The sequence below is a fragment of the Centruroides sculpturatus genome, unplaced genomic scaffold (genome assembly GCF_000671375.1).
Source record: "Centruroides sculpturatus isolate CEXI.00-Female unplaced genomic scaffold, Cexi_2.0 scaffold270, whole genome shotgun sequence".
NCBI classification, from domain to species: domain Eukaryota; kingdom Metazoa; phylum Arthropoda; class Arachnida; order Scorpiones; family Buthidae; genus Centruroides; species Centruroides sculpturatus.
This window is the reverse complement of record NW_019384480.1, coordinates 683,771-704,036: the sequence shown is the minus strand read 5'-3', so window position 1 is coordinate 704,036 and position 20,266 is coordinate 683,771. Positions and strand designations below refer to the sequence as shown.

General features: G+C 27.9%; 1 protein-coding gene across 4 annotated transcripts in view; it reads left to right on the top strand.

Annotated features, from left to right (window-relative positions):
- Positions 1-20,266, top strand: part of LOC111621428 (next to BRCA1 gene 1 protein-like) — an 85,226-nt gene that overhangs the window by 27,116 nt on the left and 37,844 nt on the right. For 2 of the 4 annotated variants that reach the window (XM_023363571.1, XM_023363569.1), the window contains exon 9: positions 6,075-6,134. The exons of 1 other annotated variant lie outside the window; for it this stretch is intronic. In XM_023363571.1, the coding sequence (XP_023219339.1) occupies positions 6,075-6,134 (60 nt within the window). Of the gene's footprint in view, positions 1-6,074; positions 6,135-18,398; positions 18,459-20,266 lie in introns of all 4 variants that reach the window. One more of the 4 variants, XM_023363570.1, reaches the window with a different exon arrangement.

Below are 20,266 nucleotides of genomic sequence, written 5' to 3'. Positions count from 1 at the left end.
CAAACACTCAAAAATTTTTCAAAACTAACATATTACATGTAATTATTCATAATTAAACCAATTTTATTTATAACTAACTAGTTCTACTTAATACATGATAATATCACTGAAAGGTGAGATTATCTAATTATAATCTACTTACGTTAACATGTACTGTATAGTAAGACCCCATTTAACATAGGGGATGTGTTCCTAGACAACAAAGCACTAATGTTTAACAGCATTAAACGAGGTCATTTTAACATAAGTAGGGAAAGGAGAACATGCGACCAAAAATGAACAAATTTTACTTTAATTTTAAGTTATATTATTATACAAATTAATATAAAAATATGTTAAATAACACACAAACATATGCACACAGAAATGTATAATAATATATTAATTAGTTTATTTTTTCTATATTAATAGTTCATTTTTTGTGACGAAGGTTCTGACTTTTCTGAAATTCTTGTTTTTTTTTTTTTTTTGCAATAAAGTCATGAAGTTTCATTTGTCACTTTTTTCTTTCCTTAATTAAGCAAATTTCAGTAGCAGAAGATCGCATCCAAAACGTCAGATTTTGCACTCCTTTCAAAATCTGGATCATTCGCTACAATTTGATCAATGATTTCAGTTATCTTACCAGTAAATCTGTAGAGAAATTTTTTGGGTTCTTTATTTTCAGAATCTCTATTTTCCAGTTCCACATGAATTCCATGTTCTGCCAGTTCTTGAAGGTCATCATTGGTAAGGCTCTCACCAGAAACCTGCTGTAACTCCTCAATATCCTGCTCATCTATATCTCCTAGTCCTGCTATATCGATAAGGTTGAGTTTGGTCAACCTAACGATATATCAATAGGCTCTTCTTGTTGAGAATTCTTGGATACCTTCAGCCATAACTTCTTCCACAGTTTGTTCGGGCATTTATCAGTTAATTCTTGCCAAGCAAAGTCAATATTTCCTATGGCATCCATGATGTTATATTTTTTTCCGAAATTGCACCAAATATAGATATAACGAAAGTACACCTTTTTGCTACCTTTTGCTGATTGGTTTGTGTTCACAAATAATTGTATTAATATGAATCAATGGAATGTTGCAATAATTTAAATTGGTGTAAATATTGAGCTTTTTTTAGGCTTCAAGCAGACTGTGTTATATCGAATCAGCATTAAACGGGGTCTTACTGTATTTCTGCCTTGATATAAATGTCATAATTAAATGTCAGATATAAATATATTCTTAGCTTATCGACAAATTTCTCAGGAAAATTTTAGTTTTGCATAGCAAGTATCAAATTGAAAAAAAAAAAATGTTTTTAGTATGTAATTTCAGTATGATGTCTTTTAATAAATTTTTCTTCATATTTGCACTTAATAGATGATGAATTTTTCTGACAAAATTGAAAATAGATATGTACTGTACTTTCTAATGAGAAAAACAAATTCAATAAATAAATTTATTTAATTAAATTAAATTCTATAAATTTTAAAAACAAAACGATTATATTTTTTTTTATTATACATTAAAGTTCAAATCTGTATATGCTTAATATATAGTATTGTTAGTAAAAATTTTGTTAAGCTTATAATTAAAAAGTGAAAACTGTAATTCATTAACAACCATCTGTCTTGACATAAATAGTCATATCAACTAACAAAAGTATTAAAATGACTTTAAAATTCTTATTATTATAATTAAATCTGCTTAATACAGATTTAATTAATTGCAAATGTAGAAACACATCTGAAGTATTTTTGTTAATACAGTAAAGTTATAAGTTAAATGCACTCTTTGAGAATAGAACAAAAATGTGTGTAATGCAAAATTACATTTAAGTCAGAAATTCACATCAAGAGAACACTGTGTGTGTGTGTGTGTGCTTTTTTAACATATTAACTAAAAAATATAGAAAATATAGATTTATGGCTACATTATATTGTAAAATTACATTATTTTATCTCATTTTATTATGTTTATTTAACATTTTTGGTATCAGCTGAAAAATTATAACTTTTTATTTGAAATATCACAATCATTTTGTTAAAATTTTTATGAAAAACATACGCATTTATTTTAAAGAGTGATAAATAGGCAACTGAGTGTGATTTGGTCAATCATTTACTCCATGATATCATGGTATTCTTTAAAACCTTGCAACCAACTTGTAGATGTTTTAAAATTTTTCAAAATAATCATTTTTCTCAAGAATTGTAAGGTTTTCTTCTTCAGCATATTTTTATTTGTAGGGATATTTTGCTTGTTACATTTAAGACATGTTCTAGATCTCCATATTTGCCTTCTTGAATTTATAAGCATTTTTTGAACATTTTTGAAAACTTGGGAAGTGTTTACAAAACATACCTTCATGTTTATTGTTTTTACTAAAATGGTGCATAATTTCATAATTAGTTTTTAAGTGGTCTACCAATTGTTTTTTGTAAGATCAGATTTTCTTCATATTTTGTAATTTCTTGATATTTTGAAGTGAGGTAACTTTTCATTTTGGTAATGAATGACAGTTTATAATTTAAGATAAAAACTAACTTCATAATTACAGCATATCTTTGTGTAGAGCTAAACTTATTCTTAAGTCTCTGTCAAAAAGCCATAATCAGTTCAAATGCTTGAGTTTTCCCATTTGAAACATATGAAAATGTCCATAGACTTGTGAAATGAGACTAGATATTACTCTTAATCATACTTTCAGCATTAACAAGTTATATGCTTACTGAATTTTAATAATTACTTATCCCACTATACAGTTTTAATGATCAGTATATACAGATCAGAAAGAGTATCAAGAGAACTGATAGTTTATTAATATAAACAAGAATTACATATAATTCAATTACACATAAATGAATAAAAAAAATACATGCTAGTAAATGACATATGTCTGTTGGTACTGATATGTTTGAAAGAAAATTAAATGTAAATAGATTATTTATAATCAGTGCCCTTTAAAAAAATCACTACTGTTACACATATATGGTGACTAAAAGTAAAGCTCTATTTTAGGAAAAATATAACAATAACTAAATAGTTTTATAAAATTTCAACAATGGAATCAATATATTTTTTTTTATAAGTTAAAGAGGTTATGTTTAAAAAAGAGTAAAAGTTAAAAACTTTAAAACTTCTCATAAAAGCAACCATGAGAAAATATCCATCTCATTCTTTACAGATTTTTGAGGAGACTTAATTAAAAAACTATAGACTACAGTTTTATTTTAACAAGAATCAAACTTTATTTAATATTACCTCCTTCTGTTATCCACTATTGTTTAATATTACTAAATATATTTTTTTATTCTAAATTTATACATTATATTGTAGCATTTATAGTTTTTAAAAATTTTTTTGTATATACCTATCTGTACTTTCTTTCCTATTGGATTTAGTGTTGGTTACTAAATGGTGCTTTTTAATAACTGACATTTTTATTTTACTTTGATGGCCTGATAGGCTGCACCTTAACTATTCAGCCATCACTCTGGGATTAAATCTAGATGGGCTGAAAAACCATGGGAATATTTTAACTAGTATTCTGTCCAGATATGTCAGTCCCAGTCTCTTGCCATTTGAGCCTAGCTAAACCCATAATGATCTTGTAAAAAGGTCCTCTAGCACCAACAGGACAAAAGTTTTTTCAACATTTTTATCTTTCCCTTTCAAAATGTCATTAGCACATCTTTGTACTCATTTTTTGACAAGAACTTAGCAGGGCAGATAATTAGTGGACAGTATTGTTCATTCATGAAAAGATGGCCTCCAACAAAGTCCCCACTCCAATTTGTCTTTTACATCAGCTACAATTGGTCCATGATATTCATTGTGGTCAATAATGGCTCAATTCATTTTTATCATGCCAGTCATGAGTCACCTTGCCTGAATATAAAGAATTTTTCATACTGAACAACTACAGTAGTCACCACTGAACTTAGACCAGGCTGCAGTTAACATGCCATCCAATTGATAGGTTTAAAAAAAAGTAACTTTGATTCATTGCATGAATGTTTTACATAATTTAAAACAAATATTCAGTAATTAATCTTTATTTTTGCTAAATATCAACTTGATATCTTGCAAGTTTAACAAAATTGAGCCAGTTAAACTTGAGTCACAGGCATAAAAAAAAAACATAGATTGCTGCGTCATCCTGTCAATGAACATAGACCACTGCATGTTTAATATTTTGTTGCATCAGCTTTTGCACCATAATACCTTCCATACATTTAGGCATGCTGTTGACTAGATGTTCACATTCATCTGCAGTTATGGAATTCCAGATAGTTAAGATGGAAGCTTTTAGTCCTTCAACTGTTTGAGGGCACGTTTTTCACATATGTCTCTTCATAATGTTTTGTACATTCTCAATTGGTGAAAGATCTGGGCTGTTGGATGCCAAGGAAGAACTTCTATGTTCTTTTCTGCAAGCCAGTGTTTTGTTTTTCTACTTGTATGACCTGTGGCCCATTCTGCTGGAAAATGCAGGTTCTATTTGGATATAGCTTTGCTATGGACAGAATTAAAACTGTTGTAGAATGTTAATGTATTGTTCTGAAGCAAGTGCTCCATCAACAAATGTCAACTGACCCATACCACTGGTGCTCATATACCCCAAATCATGACGCTGGCAGGAAACTTCACTGAGCATTTTAATGATACTGGATCATTAGCTTCATTGTCACATCAAATGACATGTTTGCTTTTATCTGTTTCTGATAATTCAAATTTTGATTCATTAGACCCCAGAATTTCATGCCTCTTTTGTTGAGACTAGGAAAGATGTTCTTTAGCCCACTGTACATTTGTACAGTGGACCAAAGAACATTCTTCTTTTGATGTGCTGTTAGCAAAGATTTTTCATGTGCTGCGTAGAACTGGAAATGCATTTCTTGCAGTCTCTTGCATGTTGTTGAAACAGATACATTATTTTCAGTTGTATCATTTCATATTATAGTTACATCCAATGCTGTGGCACAGTGGTTGTTTTTTATGAGTTTTTTTCAAACTCCTATCATTAACTTTTCAAGTTTTTCATTGATGTCCAGCAGCTTTGTTGGGGATAACATGGCTATGGTTAGTATAATGAACAATAAACTGGTGCACTGTTCTCTTGCTTAGCATTGGCTCTTTTCTAATAGCTCTTTCAAATATGCCACAACTGTGTTTAGCAATAATAGCGTTCCTTAAATCTTCTGAAACAGCTTTTCCTCTGTCAAATGTAGACAAAATGCAAAGTAAATGTAAATAAAACTAAAAAACATCTTATATCATTCACAGGATCACTGCATGCTAAAGTTAGGCTAAAATAATTAGTTGTTTCAGAAATACAGCAATTGTAACAGTATTTAAATGCAAATTATCGGCTGGTCTATGTTCATTGACTGAAGTGATGCAGCAATCTATGTTTTTTGATTTCTGTGACTCAAGTTTGACTGGCTCAATTTTGTTAAACTTGCAAGATATCAAGTTGATATTTAGCAAAAATAAAGATTAATTACTGTATATTTGTTTTAAATTATGTAAAACATTCATGTAATGAATCAAAGTTACTTTTTTTAAACCTATCTATTGAATGGCATGTTAACTGCAGCCTGGTTTAAGTTCACTGGTGACTACTGTATATTACAGTGTTGGCTATTGATACTTCTTCTAGTACGGCATCTTCTAGTATGGTATACTATCATGTTTTGACTGAAAAATAGAACTCAGATTTTACTGTTTATCTACAGTAGTATATTATTTTAGCAAGCATATTTTAGTGGTAACTAACATAGTTCTTCATTTTATTGTTTATTATTATTCAAGAGAACTATGTTAAATAGTAAAATTAAAAGGTATATTAGTATTTGAAGTAAATTTTTAAGCAGAAGTTAAACAATCTTCATATTTTAAGTGGAAATAGTGATTTTGAAGATAAGTGAAACTTGACACCATTTTGTAATTTAAAAGATCAAAGTTCAAGAAATCAAATTGGATTTAGTTAGATTATTAAGTTTATGAAATTATGAATTTTAATAATTAAACTATCATTTATAAATTTTATCATTTAAAAATTAAAAATTTGATATTTATATGTAGTTTTAAACACAAGAAAGATAAGAAGATAATTAAAATGATGAAAAAACTTGAAAAATATAGGTAAGATATATGTATATTAATTTTGAAAGTTTTTTAAACTAGAAATACTTCAGATAATTAAATACAGGAAATCCTTGTTAATTCAAACTTGGATAGTTTGAAAACCTGTTACTTCATAACTGTACTTTTGTCTTGGCCAGGGATATAGAGATTTACATGGTAAGGAATTCAATTAATTCAAAATATGGCTACTTCATAATTTGAAGTGACTATTCTGACCGAACTGTCAATGTGTACATTCACTAATTTATTTAGACTGAAATAACTCTATGCTATAGGCCAAGAACAACTCTGATCTGGTCAATATGGCTTTGCTTTTACAGTAACACATTTTTGGGTTCACCTTATATATGAACTACCCTTTTTTCTATTCATAAAATACAGCTGGATTTTTGGATTGCAAGTAGCAGATTCAGATATTTGTAATGTGGTTTGTGGAGAAATTTGGACATTGATCAACTCAAGATTATGCAAAGTATTATGAAAGAAATGCAAAATGCTTGATTTCTTTTTTCTTATCTGTTTGGAGTTTTTTATTCAGATTTAAAACCAAACATGAAATGACTGTTATCAATAAACAATATTGTCAATAAGTCAATAAATAATTTGAGTGCAGTTATCATCCTTCATGGAATCCATAGACTTATTTCAAACAAGCAGCAACTTCACACTAATTTGTTATAATTAAATAAGTGAATTTCATATTAATAAAATAAAATGCAACTAAATAACTCCACAAAACCTTCAAAAGCATCAGCACAATAATATATTTAAAACAAAATATGTTGAGAAACATTTTCGATTCGGTTAGGATCTGCTTCAGGTCATTAATGTTTGAAAGAATTAGGATGCAGGATGTTCAAATTTAAATATTTTAAAATCGCTGGAATGGTAAAGCCTTATAACACATATACAACAAAAATCACAACGGCTGGTGAAACATAGATATGATATACAACACAAAAAACAGGCCACTGCCTTAGCAATATATGCTTCTGAAACAGACATAGAAGCTAAACTACAGCAAGACAGTCTCATTAGACACTCTCTTTGCACGGATCAAATCAAAACTTTAGAGGCTCTGGAAATTTTTAAAGCCAAACTAAAGGGGGGAATGCATCAATTTTAAGGAGGAGGCGAATATCTTGCATGCTTGGCAATCCTTTTACAATGATCTCAGCAAAATTAAAAAAAATAGGAAATCAATTAATTCACATATGATTTAAAAATTATTTGTTAATTTTTGTGTTAATTTTTATTTTAGTTTTTACGTTAATGTTAACATCTAGATGTGATTTTTTTCTGTATATGTGTTATAAGGCTTTATTGTTCCAACAATTTTAAAATTTAAATTCAAATGTCCTGCAGTCTAATTCTTTTGAACATTAATGACCTGAAGCAGATCCTAATTGGATCAAAAACGTTTGTCTCAACATATTTTGTTTTAAATATATTAGTATTGGTGCTTTTGAAGTTTTTGTGGAGTTATTTAATTGTTTATAACCAGCTTTGTGAAGATTCAGATGAAATGCAACTTTAATGATTGTTATTTTATAGATGTTTTTGTATTGTGTAAAAAAGTTTATGATAGTGGTCTATGACTCAAAATTTCGATTTAGGTTCATGAGGTAAGAAAGGTTTATGACCACTGCTCTAGGCTACTACTAATTTTTGGTGACTTACTACATTTTGGGCCACTTTAAAAATAATTTGGGCTACATTTTGAGGAATTCTGCTTTACTTTTATAAACCTATCTGGCAACATGACTGCATCAGATGTGCTGTTTATCTGCAGTTTATTTATATTATTATTATTATTAATTAACAAAAATAGCATTCTGTATAAGTAGCCATATTCCATTTCCTTAATAAACATGGCATTTGGCATATTATATAGAAATATGAAAATCTTGGATAATTCAAAGTTGCAAATATTTTGTCCCCTGAATTTTGAGCTAATGAGGATTTCCTTTAATAATGTAACCAATTATTTTGCAGTTATTAGTTATCTGTCAGTTTTATACTAAAGTTTTTTTTATAATATATGAGCAAATATGAGGTTTTAGTTTATGAACAGTTAAATTAAAACCATACTAAGAATTTTCTGTAGAGAAAAATAGAACCAAAAGCAAACTATAGAAAGAAATATTCAAAGAAGTGAACATAAAGTGAACAGGAAAATAAATTGAGAAGTGTTCAGAATTTTCTGATCTATTCAGACTTTCTATATTAATGTGATTATGCTTATGGTTATTGTTTAATTGGAATATTGATATAGCTACTCTCTCTGATATCACTGAAGTTGAAACAAACAAAATATGTCCATGATTAACAGATGTTTTGCTAAAGAATTTTTTAATAACTGTAAAGAAAATAAATAATGTTTTTATTTTTTTATATTATATTATCTTCAAAACAAAGTTTTAAATTTTTTCAATGGATGATTAAAATAATTAAATAAACTTTGACAATAGTCATTGAAATCTGTAAAGAAAGAAAATAAACCATCTTATTTGGCTTTTTGCATAAATCATTTCATATGTTTTTAAATTCATATGCTACTTAAAGAAGAAAAAGTTTTCTTCATTTTACTTTTCTGAGAGAAAATGTTTGGTATCCTTATTTTTAAATTAGAAAATAAAAATACAACATAAAAATTATTTATGTTTATTTGAAACATTTGACTTTACAATGTGTTATGAAATAAGTAGATTTATTAATATAATATCTATTGTTTTAACAAATATATTTTCACAAAACTTTAACTTTAAAAATATAGCAATATGATTCTGATTAATATTCAGAACTGAAGAAATTAAATATTAGTCAATTTAAATGATGCTTAGCACTGTATAAATATTTAAATAGAATTGTAATTCTATTTAAATATTTGAAATGATTGCAGATAAAACTTGCTAAATTCAAGATTGAGAGTAAATCATATTTTCATTATTATTAAATAACAGATTTAAGAAATAAAAAACTTTTAAGAGATTTTTTATAAATCTGTAGAACTATTTTATGGTGTAAAATATTTGTTTTATATAATAAAAATCAAGTTTTTCATTGTATTAAACAAATATTTGCATTTTTTTGAAGATCACTTGCATTAAATGAATGAAGACTTGCAATAAATTTGAAAAAAATATTTTACTTCAAACATATTCAACATCATTAAAATATTCACTCTAAAATAGTAGTAGTTTTGTTTCTGTAACCTTAGATTAAAGTAATGAGACATGATGCAATGAGATACTACAAAATTATGAAAGTGTATTTAAATAAGAAGAGGCACAAAGAAACAGATTAGACAGAGATTCTGTAGTATTTTTAAAAAAAGGCAAATATCTTCAAATGTGCTAATACATCTCTTGAAAAATGAATGGCTTCACTGAGTCCTAAACAGCACTTGCTTAGTTTTGGACTAATTAATTAGATTCAATAAATTTGAAATCTATTTATATACAGTAGAGCATCGATTATCTGAATCAATTGGAGACTGGGGTTGTTTGGAAAATCGATTATGTACAAAAAAATACATTATTAATATAATATATTAGTATATCCCAATAATAGTATATTAATATATCCCATGTTTAAATTTTTCTCTGTTGCTTGTCGCTTCACGTTGAATTTTCGTCAATGTTAAGCCTAACGAAAATTTTTATAATAATAATTGTGGCTATTGTATCATTAAAAATTATTTCTTTATTTTGTACAAACAAAATAAATATATTGAAATATATAAAAACAAAAAAAAATTATACTTTAGAAGTTAATCTAGTATCAAAAACGTTCGATTCAGCACGACAGTCTGACTGGAATGCTTTTGGTTAACCGATGTTTTTGTTGATCAGCATTTGGATAATTGATGCTCTATTATATTTCAAATGTCTGATTATTGACCGCTTTTAATTACTGTCTACTCTATGAACTTTAGAAGAGTTTTTTTCTATCATTCCCATCATGGGATCAGTCAAGTTTACAGTGGAATGGCTGCATAGTGAGGAATGGACCAGACTCAGCATAACTGGCCAAACAATCCTGAAAAATTTTTAACACATTTCAGAATAGCAGGTATTTGCCTTAGCTTCCACGTTTTTATTGCTGAACAGAATAAAAGGCAAATTTATTTTTGTTACAAGTTAAACATAAAATAACTTCAAAAATTAATATTTTATTTAATTAATTTAATTAAAACTTGTACAAGGAACAACCAATAAAATCAACTTCTGATTCTTTAAAATGTATATAATTTTAGAACATATGAAATAATTTTTTATGGAGATAAACTTTTCAAAGATTTACAGAAATTAGTTTAACAAAAAAAAAACATTCACACACAAAATTTAGCTTAAATGTAATTGATAGAATCTAAATGTAAAATTTGCAATCTTGTTCTAAAAAATATACTTTTTTCAATAATAATGTTAATACTAATTATATTTACTCTTATGTTTGATTTAAAAACAGTTTTTCAATTTTAAACTGATTTTAGTAAGTAATTTTAAATTAGTTATAAAATTTGCTGCAAGATAGTTTCAATAGACAAGAAGCTAAGAAAATAGTTTAATGTTTCAACTGTCAATGAAACTTAATTCATTTGAATTTTTTTTCAATTATATTCACAAAAAAATGAATAACCATTGAAAGAAGCAGCACTATGTAGATTGCAAAAATTTTAATCTGAAGCAGTAGTTAATAAGTGAATATCTATTTAAATCTTAATATATTTAGTTTTTGAAACATTTTTCAGTTTTTAATTAGTTTGTTTTTTATATTTTGTGAAAAATAATTATTTGAAACTTTAATACACAAAAATAAACTATATACACAGTGTTTTAAAGAAATAACACTAGTAAAATTGGTTTTACAGTAGACCCCCCTATAACATGGTAGATAATTCCATGTTGTACAAGTCACTTAGATTTTACAAATAAGTGTGCTGGGCTGTTAACGGCTCACATATTTGTAAAATCTAAGTGACTCGTACAACATGGAATTCATATAACACGGAATTATCTACTGTGTTATAGGGGGGTCTACTGTATTTGGAAAATGTGATCTGATCAATTAATAAATTTGTTTGAAGCAGAATCATATTAATCATACTGAAAAATAACCATTATACTGCAACCTCCTAAAGATTTTGAGTAGGTAAGTTACTTTGTTTAGCAAATGTTTTAAGTATATAAAAGTAAATTATGGTATTTTGAATTACAGTATATAATTTTATTTTCTAACTTACAATTTTGTTTATTCAAAAGAATGGTTGATCATTTTACAAATGACAAAAATGACATGAAAACACTTTTCTGTTTCATATTTTGTTTTTTATTCATAATTTATCATTAGATATTCATAATAAATAAATGTAATATAAAAATCAGTAAATTACAGCATTTTTTTAAAAATGTATAAAATTAGATAAGAATTCTTTTAATTAATCATCATATTACTTTTCTTAAATAAAACAAACTTTCATAAAGTATTTACAGACATATTATTAATCAATATCAATTAGAAGAGTAATTTAAATAATTTTATGATGATTAATTACTATTGTTAGTTACATTTACAACAGTTGGATTGTATTGATTCAAGATAAATATTACTGTGTTTTCTTAATTCTAATGCACACCTTTCTTTGGACTTTTCTGGTCTCAAAAGTTTGGTGCACATTAGAATTGGGTAAATAATTGATTTAATGCAGTTTTGTTTGTTGTTTGCTCTTCATTCTGTTTGTCAATTTGCATATATTATATATGATATTGCTATAAACATAGTGCATATCTCACCTGCTACTTTAGTTTTGGTTTTGGAACAGTTTGATGATCTTTTGAAATACAGCAACCCAAGTGAGTGATGTTCAGCAGATGAATCTTCTATAAAGTTGTTCTTAAGCAGAGTTATTCACTATGCTGAAGAACATTTATGCAAATATTTCAGTATGATACTAAGTGTCTGGTAAATTTCATGCTTGTGCACAATGACATGAAATCTCACTGTTAAAACATTGATCATATGGTAATTTTGAATGTGATTTCATTTTGGTCCACAGACCCTGATAATGGAGTCATAAATGAGTCCATTATCAGGGCATTGTGAACCACTGCAAACATGAAAATAAAATACTTTTCAAAATATTCATTTAATTGTGGTTTAAATACATTAACTTTTGTGGCTGTGTTTTTGATATAGGGCATGTATTACATTTTTTGGCTATCTTTTGTCAGGTTTAGATTGCTCAAATCAAGTGCACATTACAGTCAGTTGAACTTTAGAATGAAGAAAGCAAAGTAATTTAAATGTTAATGTTTACATCAAAGCCAGTTCAAGNTTTTTTTATTCTAAATTTATACATTATATTGTAGCATTTATAGTTTTTTAAAATTTTTTTGTATATACCTATCTGTACTTTCTTTCCTATTGGATTTAGTGTTGGTTACTAAATGGTGCTTTTTAGTAACTGACATTTTTATTTTACTTTGATGGCCTGATAGGCTGCACCTTAACTATTCAGCCATCACTCTGGGATTAAATCTAGATGGGCTGAAAAACCATGGGAATATTTTAACTAGTATTCTGTCCAGATATGTCAGTCCCAGTCTCTTGCCATTTGAGCCTAGCTAAACCCATAATGATCTTGTAAAAAGGTCCTCTAGCACCAACAGGACAAAGTTTTTTCAACATTTTTATCTTTCCCTTTCAAAATGTCATTAGCACATCTTTGTACTCATTTTTTGACAAGAACTTAGCAGGGCAGATAATTAGTGGACAGTATTGTTCATTCATGAAAAGATGGCCTCCAACAAAGTCCCCACTCCAATTTGTCTTTTACATCAGCTACAATTGGTCCATGATATTCATTGTGGTCAATAATGGCTCAATTCATTTTTATCATGCCAGTCATGAGTCACCTTGCCTGAATATAAAGAATTTTTCATACTGAACAACTACAGTAGTCACCACTGAACTTAGACCAGGCTGCAGTTAACATGCCATCCAATTGATAGGTTTAAAAAAAAGTAACTTTGATTCATTGCATGAATGTTTTACATAATTTAAAACAAATATTCAGTAATTAATCTTTATTTTTGCTAAATATCAACTTGATATCTTGCAAGTTTAACAAAATTGAGCCAGTTAAACTTGAGTCACAGGCATAAAAAAAAAACATAGATTGCTGCGTCATCCTGTCAATGAACATAGACCACTGCATGTTTAATATTTTGTTGCATCAGCTTTTGCACCATAATACCTTCCATACATTTAGGCATGCTGTTGACTAGATGTTCACATTCATCTGCAGTTATGGAATTCCAGATAGTTAAGATGGAAGCTTTTAGTCCTTCAACTGTTTGAGGGCACGTTTTTCACATATGTCTCTTCATAATGTTTTGTACATTCTCAATTGGTGAAAGATCTGGGCTGTTGGATGCCAAGGAAGAACTTCTATGTTCTTTTCTGCAAGCCAGTGTTTTGTTTTTCTACTTGTATGACCTGTGGCCCATTCTGCTGGAAAATGCAGGTTCTATTTGGATATAGCTTTGCTATGGACAGAATTAAAACTGTTGTAGAATGTTAATGTATTGTTCTGAAGCAAGTGCTCCATCAACAAATGTCAACTGACCCATACCACTGGTGCTCATATACCCCAAATCATGACGCTGGCAGGAAACTTCACTGAGCATTTTAATGATACTGGATCATTAGCTTCATTGTCACATCAAATGACATGTTTGCTTTTATCTGTTTCTGATAATTCAAATTTTGATTCATTAGACCCCAGAATTTCATGCCTCTTTTGTTGAGACTAGGAAAGATGTTCTTTAGCCCACTGTACATTTGTACAGTGGACCAAAGAACATTCTTCTTTTGATGTGCTGTTAGCAAAGATTTTTCATGTGCTGCGTAGAACTGGAAATGCATTTCTTGCAGTCTCTTGCATGTTGTTGAAACAGATACATTATTTTCAGTTGTATCATTTCATATTATAGTTACATCCAATGCTGTGGCACAGTGGTTGTTTTTTATGAGTTTTTTTCAAACTCCTATCATTAACTTTTCAAGTTTTTCATTGATGTCCAGCAGCTTTGTTGGGGATAACATGGCTATGGTTAGTATAATGAACAATAAACTGGTGCACTGTTCTCTTGCTTAGCATTGGCTCTTTTCTAATAGCTCTTTCAAATATGCCACAACTGTGTTTAGCAATAATAGCGTTCCTTAAATCTTCTGAAACAGCTTTTCCTCTGTCAAATGTAGACAAAATGCAAAGTAAATGTAAATAAAACTAAAAAACATCTTATATCATTCACAGGATCACTGCATGCTAAAGTTAGGCTAAAATAATTAGTTGTTTCAGAAATACAGCAATTGTAACAGTATTTAAATGCAAATTATCGGCTGGTCTATGTTCATTGACTGAAGTGATGCAGCAATCTATGTTTTTTGATTTCTGTGACTCAAGTTTGACTGGCTCAATTTTGTTAAACTTGCAAGATATCAAGTTGATATTTAGCAAAAATAAAGATTAATTACTGTATATTTGTTTTAAATTATGTAAAACATTCATGTAATGAATCAAAGTTACTTTTTTTAAACCTATCTATTGAATGGCATGTTAACTGCAGCCTGGTTTAAGTTCACTGGTGACTACTGTATATTACAGTGTTGGCTATTGATACTTCTTCTAGTACGGCATCTTCTAGTATGGTATACTATCATGTTTTGACTGAAAAATAGAACTCAGATTTTACTGTTTATCTACAGTAGTATATTATTTTAGCAAGCATATTTTAGTGGTAACTAACATAGTTCTTCATTTTATTGTTTATTATTATTCAAGAGAACTATGTTAAATAGTAAAATTAAAAGGTATATTAGTATTTGAAGTAAATTTTTAAGCAGAAGTTAAACAATCTTCATATTTTAAGTGGAAATAGTGATTTTGAAGATAAGTGAAACTTGACACCATTTTGTAATTTAAAAGATCAAAGTTCAAGAAATCAAATTGGATTTAGTTAGATTATTAAGTTTATGAAATTATGAATTTTAATAATTAAACTATCATTTATAAATTTTATCATTTAAAAATTAAAAATTTGATATTTATATGTAGTTTTAAACACAAGAAAGATAAGAAGATAATTAAAATGATGAAAAAACTTGAAAAATATAGGTAAGATATATGTTATTAATTTTGAAAGTTTTTTAAACTAGAAATACTTCAGATAATTAAATACAGGAAATCCTTGTTAATTCAAACTTGGATAGTTTGAAAACCTGTTACTTCATAACTGTACTTTTGTCTTGGCCAGGGATATAGAGATTTACATGGTAAGGAATTCAATTAATTCAAAATATGGCTACTTCATAATTTGAAGTGACTATTCTGACCGAACTGTCAATGTGTACATTCACTAATTTATTTAGACTGAAATAACTCTATGCTATAGGCCAAGAACAACTCTGATCTGGTCAATATGGCTTTGCTTTTACAGTAACACATTTTTGGGTTCACCTTATATATGAACTACCCTTTTTTCTATTCATAAAATACAGCTGGATTTTTGGATTGCAAGTAGCAGATTCAGATATTTGTAATGTGGTTTGTGGAGAAATTTGGACATTGATCAACTCAAGATTATGCAAAGTATTATGAAAGAAATGCAAAATGCTTGATTTCTTTTTTCTTATCTGTTTGGAGTTTTTTATTCAGATTTAAAACCAAACATGAAATGACTGTTATCAATAAACAATATTGTCAATAAGTCAATAAATAATTTGAGTGCAGTTATCATCCTTCATGGAATCCATAGACTTATTTCAAACAAGCAGCAACTTCACACTAATTTGTTATAATTAAATAAGTGAATTTCATATTAATAAAATAAAATGCAACTAAATAACTCCACAAAACCTTCAAAAGCATCAGCACAATAATATATTTAAAACAAAATATGTTGAGAAACATTTTCGATTCAGTTAGGATCTGCTTCAGGTCATTAATGTTTGAAAGAATTAGGATGCAGGATGTTCGAATTTAAATATTTTAAAATCGCTGGAATGGTAAAGCCTTATAACACATATACAGCAAAAATCACAACGGCTGGTGAAACATAGATATGATATACAACACAAAAAACAGGCCACTGCCTTAGCAATATATGCTTCTGAAACAGACATAGAAGCTAAACTACAGCAAGACAGTCTCATTAGACACTCTCTTTGCACGGATCAAATCAAAACTTTAGAGGCTCTGGAAATTTTTAAAGCCAAACTAAAGGGGGGAATGCATCAATTTTAAGGAGGAGGCGAATATCTTGCATGCTTGGCAATCCTTTTACAATGATCTCAGCAAAATTAAAAAAAATAGGAAATCAATTAATTCACATATGATTTAAAAATTATTTGTTAATTTTTGTGTTAATTTTTATTTTAGTTTTTACGTTAATGTTAACATCTAGATGTGATTTTTTTCTGTATATGTGTTATAAGGCTTTATTGTTCCAACAATTTTAAAATTTAAATTCAAATGTCCTGCAGTCTAATTCTTTTGAACATTAATGACCTGAAGCAGATCCTAATTGGATCAAAAACGTTTGTCTCAACATATTTTGTTTTAAATATATTAGTATTGGTGCTTTTGAAGTTTTTGTGGAGTTATTTAATTGTTTATAACCAGCTTTGTGAAGATTCAGATGAAATGCAACTTTAATGATTGTTATTTTATAGATGTTTTTGTATTGTGTAAAAAAGTTTATGATAGTGGTCTATGACTCAAAATTTCGATTTAGGTTCATGAGGTAAGAAAGGTTTATGACCACTGCTCTAGGCTACTACTAATTTTTGGTGACTTACTACATTTTGGGCCACTTTAAAAATAATTTGGGCTACATTTTGAGGAATTCTGCTTTACTTTTATAAACCTATCTGGCAACATGACTGCATCAGATGTGCTGTTTATCTGCAGTTTATTTATATTATTATTATTATTAATTAACAAAAATAGCATTCTGTATAAGTAGCCATATTCCATTTCCTTAATAAACATGGCATTTGGCATATTATATAGAAATATGAAAATCTTGGATAATTCAAAGTTGCAAATATTTTGTCCCCTGAATTTTGAGCTAATGAGGATTTCCTTTAATAATGTAACCAATTATTTTGCAGTTATTAGTTATCTGTCAGTTTTATACTAAAGTTTTTTTTATAATATATGAGCAAATATGAGGTTTTAGTTTATGAACAGTTAAATTAAAACCATACTAAGAATTTTCTGTAGAGAAAAATAGAACCAAAAGCAAACTATAGAAAGAAATATTCAAAGAAGTGAACATAAAGTGAACAGGAAAATAAATTGAGAAGTGTTCAGAATTTTCTGATCTATTCAGACTTTCTATATTAATGTGATTATGCTTATGGTTATTGTTTAATTGGAATATTGATATAGCTACTCTCTCTGATATCACTGAAGTTGAAACAAACAAAATATGTCCATGATTAACAGATGTTTTGCTAAAGAATTTTTTAATAACTGTAAAGAAAATAAATAATGTTTTTATTTTTTTATATTATATTATCTTCAAAACAAAGTTTTAAATTTTTTCAATGGATGATTAAAATAATTAAATAAACTTTGACAATAGTCATTGAAATCTGTAAAGAAAGAAAATAAACCATCTTATTTGGCTTTTTGCATAAATCATTTCATATGTTTTTAAATTCATATGCTACTTAAAGAAGAAAAAGTTTTCTTCATTTTACTTTTCTGAGAGAAAATGTTTGGTATCCTTATTTTTAAATTAGAAAATAAAAATACAACATAAAAATTATTTATGTTTATTGGAAACATTTGACTTTACAATGTGTTATGAAATAAGTAGATTTATTAATATAATATCTATTGTTTTAACAAATATATTTTCACAAAACTTTAACTTTAAAAATATAGCAATATGATTCTGATATTAGTCCGGATAATCGAGGTTCTACTGTAGTAAAATTAAAAGGTATATTAGTATTTGAAGTAAATTTTTAAGCAGAAGTTAAACAATCTTCATATTTTAAGTGGAAATAGTGATTTTGAAGATAAGTGAAACTTGACACCATTTTGTAATTTAAAAGATCAAAGTTCAAGAAATCAAATTGGATTTAGTTAGATTATTAAGTTTATGAAATTATGAATTTTAATAATTAAACTATCATTTATAAATTTTATCATTTAAAAATTAAAAATTTGATATTTATATGTAGTTTTAAACACAAGAAAGATAAGAAGATAATTAAAATGATGAAAAAACTTGAAAAATATAGGTAAGATATATGTATATTAATTTTGAAAGTTTTTTAAACTAGAAATACTTCAGATAATTAAATACAGGAAATCCTTGTTAATTCAAACTTGGATAGTTTGAAAACCTGTTACTTCATAACTGTACTTTTGTCTTGGCCAGGGATATAGAGATTTACATGGTAAGGAATTCAATTAATTCAAAATATGGCTACTTCATAATTTGAAGTGACTATTCTGACCGAACTGTCAATGTGTACATTCACTAATTTATTTAGACTGAAATAACTCTATGCTATAGGCCAAGAACAACTCTGATCTGGTCAATATGGCTTTGCTTTTACAGTAACACATTTTTGGGTTCACCTTATATATGAACTACCCTTTTTTCTATTCATAAAATACAGCTGGATTTTTGGATTGCAAGTAGCAGATTCAGATATTTGTAATGTGGTTTGTGGAGAAATTTGGACATTGATCAACTCAAGATTATGCAAAGTATTATGAAAGAAATGCAAAATGCTTGATTTCTTTTTTCTTATCTGTTTGGAGTTTTTTATTCAGATTTAAAACCAAACATGAAATGACTGTTATCAATAAACAATGTTGTCAATAAGTCAATAAATAATTTGAGTGCAGTTATCATCCTTCATGGAATCCATAGACTTATTTCAAACAAGCAGCAACTTCACACTAATTTGTTATAATTAAATAAGTGAATTTCATATTAATAAAATAAAATGCAACTAAATAACTCCACAAAACCTTCAAAAGCATCAGCACAATAATATATTTAAAACAAAATATGTTGAGAAACATTTTCGATTCGGTTAGGATCTGCTTCAGGTCATTAATGTTTGAAAGAATTAGGATGCAGGATGTTCAAATTTAAATATTTTAAAATCGCTGGAATGGTAAAGCCTTATAACACATATACAGCAAAAATCACAACGGCTGGTGAAACATAGATATGATATACAACACAAAAAACAGGCCACTGCCTTAGCAATATATGCTTCTGAAACAGACATAGAAGCTAAACTACAGCAAGACAGTCTCATTAGACACTCTCTTTGCACGGATCAAATCAAAACTTTAGAGGCTCTGGAAATTTTTAAAGCCAAACTAAAGGGGGGAATGCATCAATTTTAAGGAGGAGGCGAATATCTTGCATGCTTGGCAATCCTTTTACAATGATCTCAGCAAAATTTAAAAAAATAGGAAATCAATTAATTCACATATGATTTAAAAATTATTTGTTAATTTTTGTGTTAATTTTTATTTTAGTTTTTACGTTAATGTTAACATCTAGATGTGATTTTTTTCTGTATATGTGTTATAAGGCTTTATTGTTCCAACAATTTTAAAATTTAAATTCAAATGTCCTGCAGTCTAATTCTTTTGAACATTAATGACCTGAAGCAGATCCTAATTGGATCAAAAACGTTTGTCTCAACATATTTTGTTTTAAATATATTAGTATTGGTGCTTTTGAAGTTTTTGTGGAGTTATTTAATTGTTTATAACCAGCTTTGTGAAGATTCAGATGAAATGCAACTTTAATGATTGTTATTTTATAGATGTTTTTGTATTGTGTAAAAAAGTTTATGATAGTGGTCTATGACTCAAAATTTCGATTTAGGTTCATGAGGTAAGAAAGGTTTATGACCACTGCTCTAGGCTACTACTAATTTTTGGTGACTTACTACATTTTGGGCCACTTTAAAAATAATTTGGGCTACATTTTGAGGAATTCTGCTTTACTTTTATAAACCTATCTGGCAACATGACTGCATCAGATGTGTTGTTTATCTGCAGTTTATTTATATTA